This window comes from Macrobrachium nipponense, chromosome 21 (genome assembly GCF_015104395.2).
Source record: "Macrobrachium nipponense isolate FS-2020 chromosome 21, ASM1510439v2, whole genome shotgun sequence".
In the NCBI taxonomy this organism is placed as follows: Eukaryota; Metazoa; Arthropoda; class Malacostraca; order Decapoda; family Palaemonidae; genus Macrobrachium; species Macrobrachium nipponense.
This window is the reverse complement of record NC_087212.1, coordinates 41,549,337-41,559,862: the sequence shown is the minus strand read 5'-3', so window position 1 is coordinate 41,559,862 and position 10,526 is coordinate 41,549,337. Positions and strand designations below refer to the sequence as shown.

Genomic DNA, 10,526 nt, shown 5'->3' with positions numbered 1-10,526 from the left:
TGCTTATAAAACAGTATTTTGTCATTGAAAAAAGTTTAAACATTTTTGTATTGTTGCCCATATAGTGATTTTTAGATGACTTACTAATGCAGGTCGTATCGGTAAGACTGCAAAACATTTGACAGTTGAATAGCACTCAAATTCTGATTGTATATCCATGACATGAAGTTATTTAAAGGATACTATTAGTAATTAGGGAATGTTATTAAGAAAGATAAGAACTATTAAATTAGTTCCTTCTTTTGTAATGGTCTTGGATTGAAATAATTATCAAAATTGCATGTATTCAGTCTGGTTTTTATTTCCCCATATTTTCTTAACTAGATTGCCCTGAAACTGCAGGTCATTATACTTGAGTAGAGCTGTTAGTTAAAATTGGAAAGTATTTCTTATACTTTACCTTTTTTGACAGATACTTCATAAATGGTGCTTGTCGTGAGGGGGACCGCTGCCGTTTTTCTCATAATGTTGATTCAGCTCGACCATCATTACTATGTAGATATTACATGAGGGGAACGTGTGCCTATGGGCAAAATTGCAGGTAGACTTTAAATTTTATCAGATCAAAAGATGAAAATTTTATATAGATGGTTTCATGGCTTATTTCTAAGACATTGGACTGGAACTTTTAGACGTTATGAAACACAGTAATGTATCGAATTTCAAATTTTGTATACTACCAGTACAATTGAGACATTGAAACATTTTTTTTTTGAGTCATTATAGCAGTATGAATTGGTTTACTGTACTGTATATTATATACTGCTTGACAAAAGTTCTCACTATGACATGTGTTTATAATAGTATCACTTCTTGATTATTTGTTCCTTATCCTTTGTAATCACATTCCCCAACCATCTCTGTATTTGACTTCTCAGTCTTTTCTAGCCTGTGGACCACACACTTCTCTGTAACTTCCTAATTTGTTATATGACATTCCCCCACACTGGCTACAAAGCACAGAATTCCATCATCACTTTCAGACATTTTCCTGTTGTCTTTTCAGTGCACATGCCTCTCTTGAATGAAATTGTACTGACCTTTTGCGTGTATCACAAGTTTTTTTAATTGGTTTTTAATTTAATTGGTTATTTTATTCACCAGTAAACATGCACTCTCCTTTCATTATGCATTACAATCCACCATGTTCCCAGGTAACAGAAATATGCCTCTTGGCAGACTTGCTCTTCTACATGGGCTTCATTTCATTCTCTTCCCAATTGCTTCTCTTATACATTTCAGCCATTGAGAATCCCGGCTCCTTGTACAGTGTTTAGGTATCTTGAGCATCTTTTGTTATACCATCTCTTGAATTTAGCATTCAGTATTAAGTTTAAATCCTAAGAACTTCCTATCTTATTCTGATGGCCACCTTCTAGTCTTCAGTTGAAGTTATGATTTACTTTGCTTCCCACTTTTCATTCTTTTAAACATTTCTGCAGTCTTTTCCTTAGATTTTTCTTTTAACATTAGATCAACTTCTCTTATCAGTTCCCAGGGATCCTGTCTGAACTCCTTTGTAGCTTTCTCTTAATGCAGTAAACATCAGAGGATACTAACTTTTACCTCAAGATTCATCAAATGCACCTCTCATGGTCTTCAACCAAGTTCTTGTGTATATACAGTAATAGGTACTACGTATATCATTAAATTTTGTACTGTATCTGGTATCCTTTGCCTTCCTAATGTCTGTCTAATTGCTTGTACTAGTATTCTGTCTGATGACGTATAAAGATACACAAATAGCTGTCTTTTTTGCATAGTACTTTGCCTGCAATTGTCTCATAAAGACTGTTTTTTTTTTTTTTTTTTTTTTTTTTAAGCCAAACTGAAAATAGGTGATTTATTAGCATTTTCCTCTGATATTCCTTAATTCATTTATTTTGGCTAACATTTAGGGATACAATTTTGAAGTACTGTGCTGTATTAAGATTGGTGCTCTCCTTGGCTCTTAAGGTTAAAATGCTCTGCTTTATAGTCACTGAAGTTCTTGAAGGACTTCAGTACAAGTACTTGTATTTGTGCTGTTATTTGAAAATCTGTCTCACTTCCAGGTATGATCACAGTCGAGTAGATCATGGCCATTCGAGTCGTAATCACAGCCACACAGAACGAAATCGGCAGGAGCCAACATCATCTCCTGTGGTCGCTGCGACACCTTCCTCTGACTCTGCCAGTGTAGAGAATATTGAAGGAAGAAGTAGATTTGGTGATAAAACAAAATCTCAGTCTAGTCAACAAAGCAAAGTAGGTTTAAGGTAAGATATCTGAAAATAATTCTTTCCTATATGAAGGACCGAGGGTTTGTATATTGTGTAGGAACAATATTTAGTTTGAAAAGCTCATTAGGGATCTTTGTTAAAGTTTGAGCATGTCAAATTTGAACGAAAGTTTATATCTTTAGTTGATTGTTTTAGGTTAGTTCAGCCAACTGTCACAGTCTGGTCTTGGATTAAATCTCCAATGGGAAAAAATATATACGTATTATTATAGTAAAAATTACTCATTCTCATGTGCAAGAATGGACCTTAGGGAACAGTTGTTGGCGCTTATTTGTGCAGTGGAATTGTATGGTTAAAAGAAAAAAAACCTTAACCCTTAAACGCCGAAGCGGTCTTTTAAAAATCGTCTCCCATATGCCGGTGGCGTTCGCGAGTGAGCGCCGAAGCGGAAAAAATATTTTTTTCAAAAAATCACAGCACTCTTAGTTTTTAAGATTAAGAGTTCATTTTTGGCTCCTTTTTTGCCATTGCCTGAAGTTTAGTATGCAACCATCAGAAATGAAAAAAAAATATCATATATAGTGGGCCCCCCGTATTCGCGTTCTCCGGATTCGCGGACTCACATTCGCGGATTTCTCTCGGGAACGTTTCCCTGCATTATTTGCGGAAAATTCGCGCATTCGCAGTATTTTTCTATGAGAAATATCCACAAAATCCTGGTTTTTTTTATCACTTTCATCATAAAATGCACTTTTTGGGATAAAACTATTAAAAAAACCAAGTATGAAAATTTTTAGTGGTTTTCCTTGAGTTTTAACTATCAAAATAGGCTGTTTTTAGCATTTTTATAGGTGTTCTAAACATTCGCGGGTTCTAACTATTCACGGGGGGTCTGGTGCGCATCCCCCGTGAATACGGGGGACCACTGTATAAATATTGGGATATATGACAGCGCAAAAAAAAAAAATTCATATATAATTGTATACAAATCGTGCTGTGAGCAAAATGGGTAAAGCCAAGAAGTTAATATTTTTCGTTGTATTGTACACTAAATTGCAATAATTTTGGTATATAACACATTGTAAAACGATCAAGGCAACCCACAGAAAATATTATCACAAAATGATACTTGAATTCGTAATGCTCGGACGTAAAAAAAAGCTGTTTTCAAAAATTCACCATAAATAGAAATATTGTGCTAGAGACTTCCCGTTTGTTGCAAAATTAAGGTAATTGATTGAATATTACTAGACTGTAAGTGTTGTAGCTTACAATTGCAGTTTTCGATCATTTCGGTCGAGTTAAAGTTGACCGAAGGACAAATTTTTTCTATATCATTATTTATATGAAAATATTTCAAAATTGATAAAAGCTACAACCATAGGTTGTTTTTGGTTGTATTCTACATGAAATTCCGCACATTTTTATATATAAAACTTTATGTAACGGCTAATTTAAAATGGTGCAAACATTACGACAATCAACGAAAAAATATTGTGCTAGAGACTTCCAATTTGTTGCAAAATAAAGGTAAATGATTGAATATTACTAGAATGTAATAGTTTTAGCTTACAATTGCGTTTTTCGACCATTTTGGTCGAGTCAAAGTTGACCGAAGGTTGAAATTTTGGCACTTATTGTTATTTGTATAAAAATATTTCAAAACTGATAAAAGCTACAACCATGGGTGGTTTTATGTTGTATTCTACATGAAATTGCACACATTTTTATATACGTATATAACTTTATGTAATGGCTAATTTAAAATGGTGCAAACATTATGACAATCGGACGAAAAAATTTCTGATTTTTTCGGAAGAGTTACCGCGCAGACGTAAGGAAATTTTTTTTTTTATATAAATTCACCATAAATCGAAATATTGTGCCAGAGACTTCCAATTTGTTGCAAAATAAAGGCAAATAATTGAATATTACTAGAATGTAAAAGTTTTAGTTTACAATTGCCTTTTTCGACCATTTCGGTTGAGTCAAAGTTGACCAAAGATTGATATTTTGGCACTTATCGTTATTTATATGAAAATATTTCAAAACTGATAAAAGCTACAACCATGGGTTGGTTTTAGTTGCATTCTACATAAAATTGCGCACATTTCCATATAGTATAATACTCCATGTAGCGGCTAATATAAAATGGTGCAAAAATTATGTCAAAGTGACAAAATAATTTCTGATATGTGTCGCTGATACTTTTTAGTGTGAGAAGAAAGAAATTCGCGCTTGGCGGCTGGGTAACGAATGTAAACAAAACAACCCCTTGATCTGTGAGCTCCCTGCTTTTCCCCAAGGCGCGTGATTCAAAAGTTTTCGCCTAGTAGTCCTATAACTTTTTCTGCGAATTTAAAAAAAACTTTTTTTATATCGACGTACTATACGTCCAATCGGCACCCAACAGACAATTTATATTGACGTTTAATACGTCCAATTGGTGTTTAAGGGTTAATGGACAGATATGCTCACATGAGTAGTAATAACAGGTTTTGTGTGGTTTAGATATACTCATGGTAAGTAACAATATTAAGCGCCATTGATTTGGGGGAATCGGTTGGGAATGTGGTGTCATTACTTTTATAGCCTGTAAATTCACTAATGGCAACTTTAAGACTGGTTCAGATAAAATGGGTGACTCATGACAGAGTTGTGTACTTGACTTCAAGGAGAGATATACTGCCTCTCTCTCACATGGTGTCTTACTTTCAGTGTCAGTACCTCTGGAGTGCCCTGCAGTAGTGAGTCAAGAAACATGAGTAACAACACAAGTGAATCCAGTAGACAGAAGACGTTAAGTACACCTCTTGCAGGGAGTTCGCTTTCGTCTTCCTGGGTCAATGCACCTGAATTTGTACCTAGAGTTGCCAAAGATAGCAGTGCAAAGCGTAAGTATTGCTAGTTAGTATTTCATATTATTTGGAATGAATCTTGCCTACTGTTAAAGTTAACGTATATCTTTACACCTAATTATGATTGCCATGCAAAATAAAGCTAAACGCTTGGCAAACCCTCTAGAACTGTCTCTGTAATCACCTGTTTCCCACGAGTTGCTACCTGGATGTTTACATTCTTGTCAAAATTCTGAATGCCATGTCCTTATACAGATGGTGTGAATCGGCTTTAGCAAAAATGATGATTTCTGGCTGATTTTCCCTTTATAGTATTGTACTACTTGTTTTCAGTTTATGCATTATGTCATTTACATAATGTATTAAATTGTTTTGGAAAGAGTTTGTGGAAACAACGTTTCGGGTGTGCATGACCACATAGCCTATATTTTAGCCTAACTGTTGAGGCACAAGTGTGTTTTCCTTGATGTGAAGATATGATGAGAGGATGAAATTTTGTGGAGTAATGGAAGATGCTAGAGCTCTAGCTGATAGATTATGTAGACAATCGTTAGGGCACACCATAAGCCATCTCAGTAGTATTTTCTTATTGTCTTCTGGTGTTGCTTCTCCTCCTCCACCATTAGCCTACCTAGTAGCCTAGGTTAATTCCCATCATTCCTTCTGTTAGGCCTTCTTTTGCGCTGTATGTGGTTCAGGAGAAAAATAATAGGTAATTGAGAAATAATCTCTCTCTCTCTCTCATTATAATTTTCTCACCGATAACCCTCCCCAATCTTACTTGGTTTTTTCCTAGAGAGAGAGAGAGAGAGAGTAGGAGAGAGAAGAGAAAGAGAGAGAGGAGGAGAGAGAGAGAGAGAGAGAGAGAGAGAGAGAGAGAGAGAGAGAGAATAACTCCTTACGGTTTCAATAGATTGAAATGAACGTCTGTAGGCAACTTTTTTCCCCTCCCATAAATACATATTTTCATACAATCAACTTACCTGTCAGGATATAGACAATAGTAAGACTCCAGTCGTCCCATATGTATATATCCTTGTCCAGGGTAAGTATGTATGAAAAAACTTATTGTATTTAGAAAATATACCATGATTCTCCAGAGAAGAGAGAAAGAGAGGACTGTGCAATTATGTTTGTCTGTCTATCAATTCTTTTGCTGAGAGCGAGAGAGATAAAAGGAAGAAATAGAAACACCAAATGTACGACAAGTATCTTGTGTAGAGAGAGAGAGAGAGAGAGAGAGAGAGAGAGAGAGAGAGAGAGAGAGAGAGAGAGAGAGAGAGAGATTGTCCTTACAGTATTTAAAAGAGAGAAATGGAATGATTATTGTATTTAAAATACTCAGATATGAATTTTGTACTTTCTGGTATAGTGTTATTATTGGAAAATATTAATGATAAACTTATTACATACATGTCATGAAAACTGATCTCATCTCAGTAAGAGAGAGAGAGAGAGAGAGAGAGATCCCGAGAGAGAGAGAGAGAGAGAGCGAGATTTGAGAGAGAGAGAGAGAGATTACATAAAACATAAATTCGTTGACCATTGTATGACATTGGTTACTTCCCCAGCTCCAAGCGTCACTGGAGTTATGAGGTAGGGAAATTGATACAGAAAAAGACGAAGGGAAGAATTTCATTTGAAATTAGTTATCGTATTATTACTACTTCTATTATTATTATTAATATTTTAAAATAAAATAAACACTTGCATTTACCATAAAAATTCTCTCATCTCAGTAAGAAAGAGGAGTTAAATCCTTACAAGTGAAATGAAAGGGTAATTTTCATCTCTTTAAAATACTACCATTATGAATTTTGTAATTACAGTATTATTATTATTATTATTATTATTATTATATTTTTTTTTTTTTTTTTTTTTTTTTTTTTTTTTTTTGCTCTCACAGTCCTCCAATTCGACTGGGTGGTATTTATAGTGTGGGGTTCCGGGTTGCATCCTGCCTCCTTAGGAGTCCATCACTTTTCTTACTATGTGTGCCGTTTCTAGGATCACACTCTTCTGCATGAGGCCCGGAGCTACTTCAGCCTCTAGTTTTTCTAGATTCCTTTTCAGGGATCTTGGGATCGTGCCTAGTGCTCCTATGATTATGGGTACGATTTCCACTGGCATATCCCATATCCTTCTTATTTCTATTTTCAGATCTTGATACTTATTATCCATTTTTTTTTTTCCCTCTCTTTCTCTTCAACTCTGGTGTCCCATGGTATTGCGACATCAATGAGTGATACTTTCTTCTTGACTTTATCAATCAACGTCACGTCTGGTCTGTTTGCACGTATCCACCCTATCCGTCCTGATACCATAGTCCCAGAGGATCTTTGCCTGATGTTTTCTGATCAGTTTTCTACACCCTCTCGGTTGGTGCTCGTACCACTTATTACTGCAAGGTAGCTGATGTTTTCTTGCACAGGCTCCAGTGGAGGGCTTTTGCCACTGAATCATGCCTCTTTTTGTACTGGTTCTCTGCAAGTGCCGGGCATTCGCCTTGCTATGTGGTTTATGGTCTCAGTTTTTCATATCGCACTTCCTACATATGGGAGAGATGTTATTTCCATCTATCGTTCTTTGAAAACATATCTGGTTCTTAGGGCTGATCTTGTGCCGCTGTTATCATTCCTTCAGTTTCCTTCTTTAGCTCTCCCCTCTGTAGCCATTGCCATGTGTCATCGCTGGCTAGTTCTTTAGTCTGTCTCATGTATGTCCGTGCATTGGTTTGTTGTGCCAGTCCTCTGTTCTGTCTGTCATTCTCCTGTCTCTGTATATTTCTGGGTCTTCGTCTACTTTTATTAGTCCTTCTTCCCATGCACTCTTTAGCCACTCGTCTTCACGGTTTTCAGATATTGCCCAGTGCTCTGTTTCGATGTTGACATAGTCCTCTATACTTAGTAGTCCTCTCCCTCCTTCCTTTCGTGTTATGTATAGTCTGTCCGTATTTGCTCTTGGGTGTGTAGTCGCTTTGCTGTATTGTCATATGTTTCCTGGTTTTCTGATCTATGCTGCGGAGTTCTGCCTTCGTCCATTCCACTATTCCTGCGCTGTATCTGATTACTGGCACTGCCCATGTGTTTATGGCTTTTATCATATTTCCGGCGTTGAGTTTTGACTTGAGTATCGCCTTGAGTCTCTGCATATATTCTTTCCTGATCGTGTCCTTCATCTCTTGGTGTTTTATATCCCCTCCTTCCATTATTCCCAGGTATTTGTATCCTGTCTCATCTATGTGTTTGATGTTGCTCCCATCTGGTAGCTTTATCCCTTCAGTTTATTATTATTATTATTATTATTATTATTATTATTATTATATTAAATAACTGAAATTATCAATAAACATTTTACATACTAGTACCATAAAAATTCTTTCATCTCGGTAAAAGAGAGAGAGAGAGAGAGAGAGAGAGTGTGAGTGTTTATCTCTCTGTTCTCTCAAAAAATACTTATAACACTCAGCGAAAGAGAGGGAGGGAGTTACCACTATGACACATTATTATTTTGTGTGGCAAAAGAAAGAGAGAGAGAGAGAGAGAGAGAGAGAGAGAGAGAGAGAGAGAGAGAGAGAGAGAGAGAGAGAGAGAGAGCCTTAAAAGTGACATGGATAAATTAGTATTGTATTTCTTTAAAATACTATCACATAATATGAATTTTGTAATTACAGTTATTATCATTATTATTATTTGAAAAGTATTATATAGTACAAGTACTATAAAAAAAAATCTCGAGTCTCAGTAAATGATGAGAGAGAGAGAGAGAGAGAGAGAGAGAGAGAGAGAGAGAGAGAGAGAGAGAGAGAGAGAGGGGGGGGGGGGAATTTTCATGAGCACTTGATGGCAATAGCACAACAGCTCCTTCCCCCTCCTGTCACTTAACTTGATATGTACGTATGACAGTGTTAGTACCTGGAGTTAGAGAACGAAGGCTGGGATTTCCTTCATTCTTCCATAATTTTTTAAATTTATAAGCTAAAATCTTACTAATTCACTATGGTATTTCCTTTAATGAATTGATATTATTGGTGTATAAATTAATATTAATATTTGAAAATAGTAAATCATTTATTTATCATACAAAAAACACATCTTTGTAGGAGAGAGAGGAGAAGAATTATTATTATATGTGATATCATTTAAAACTTTATAAATTAAAACTTACTAATAGCAGTATTAATCAAAATTAATATTTGAAAATAGTAAATCATTTTTGTATCATAAAAAATGTATTTAGTCATGAAAATAAAACCTCAAAAATAAAATACACTAATTAGTGATAATTTTCATAGGAAAATTCCGCGATCCGCGAATGGGCGAGTCCGTCCACGATTAATTTCTAGTTAGGTTCCAAATAAAAGTCCGCGAATGTGTGAGTCCGCGAATCCGGAGAACGCGAATACGGGGGGACCACTGTATACTGTATGTAATTTACGTATAAGTAGAGTAAAGTCTCACACAACACGATAAAGTAGTATACTGCAACGAAATCACTAACGAATTTACGTTAATAAACTAAATCGTTAGAATGAACGAATACCGCGTGCGTTACGATAACGATGCTGGTACCGAGTGGCCGAGGCATGCTGATACGTAGTAGATGCATGATGGGAAGGATGCTGACCAATAGGAGAGAAGGAAACTCATGGCGGGGTGACTAGCAATCAGGAACCAATGGGAGAGCAGGAGGATGGTGGTGAGTCTACTCATTTGGGGGCGCACGAGTTTCAAAATTGTTATCGGTGGTCCGGGCGAATCTCGGACTTTACAGTAACAACCTTTCGTATCTTGAGCAATTTTCGTATGTAGAGCTGTAAAATTTTTCGTTTTCTATTAGCTTTCGTATCTCAAGTTTTCGTAAGTTGAGCCTTTCGTATCTCAAGGTACCACTGTACTACCAAAGGCAAAAGCACTGTGTGAAACTGACACAGGTAGACTTTTTAAAAAATATACAACGTTTATAAATAAAGTAGCTGCAATTCTTAAACCCAGCTTTCTTTCATAAAATAAGTTCCATTGGCATCTAAAGACAGTGATCATGTCGGTAAAATGAAATCAGCTGATATTTTAACAAAACCAGAATGCAAATGGCAGATCACTGTTTGTATTATAATTCGATAATATCATAATAATACATGCAATATGATTAGATACAGTGAAACAAGGGTTTTATTAAATGAACATTATTTCTCAATACACAAATATTATCAACTTTTGCTAATGGATATGTGTCAGTGTAACAACCTAACCTAGGCAACAGAGCGTCTCTCTCTCTCTCTCTCTCTCTCTCTCTCTCTCTCTCTCTCTCTCTCTCTCTCTCTCTCTCATTCTTGGTTTTTTGAATTACGGATGAAGCGATTGCAAACCTGTAGTACAGACATAAGCAACAAAATCGAGAAACGGCTGATTGCCGACGTCATTTGTCGTCACCATGAAAAGAAGAA

The 10,526-nt window shown here is 35.9% G+C and overlaps 1 protein-coding gene across 1 annotated transcript in view; it reads left to right on the top strand.

Annotated features, from left to right (window-relative positions):
* Nucleotides 1-381: 381 nt before the first annotated feature.
* The window catches only part of LOC135197961 (probable E3 ubiquitin-protein ligase makorin-1), a 48,401-nt gene continuing 38,256 nt past the window's right edge, over nucleotides 382-10,526 (top strand). The window contains exons 1-3 of the mRNA XM_064225260.1: nucleotides 382-541; nucleotides 2,055-2,258; nucleotides 4,941-5,116. Of these exons, the coding sequence (XP_064081330.1) occupies nucleotides 507-541; nucleotides 2,055-2,258; nucleotides 4,941-5,116 (415 nt within the window). The 5' untranslated portion in view covers nucleotides 382-506. The remainder of the gene's footprint in view (nucleotides 542-2,054; nucleotides 2,259-4,940; nucleotides 5,117-10,526) is intronic.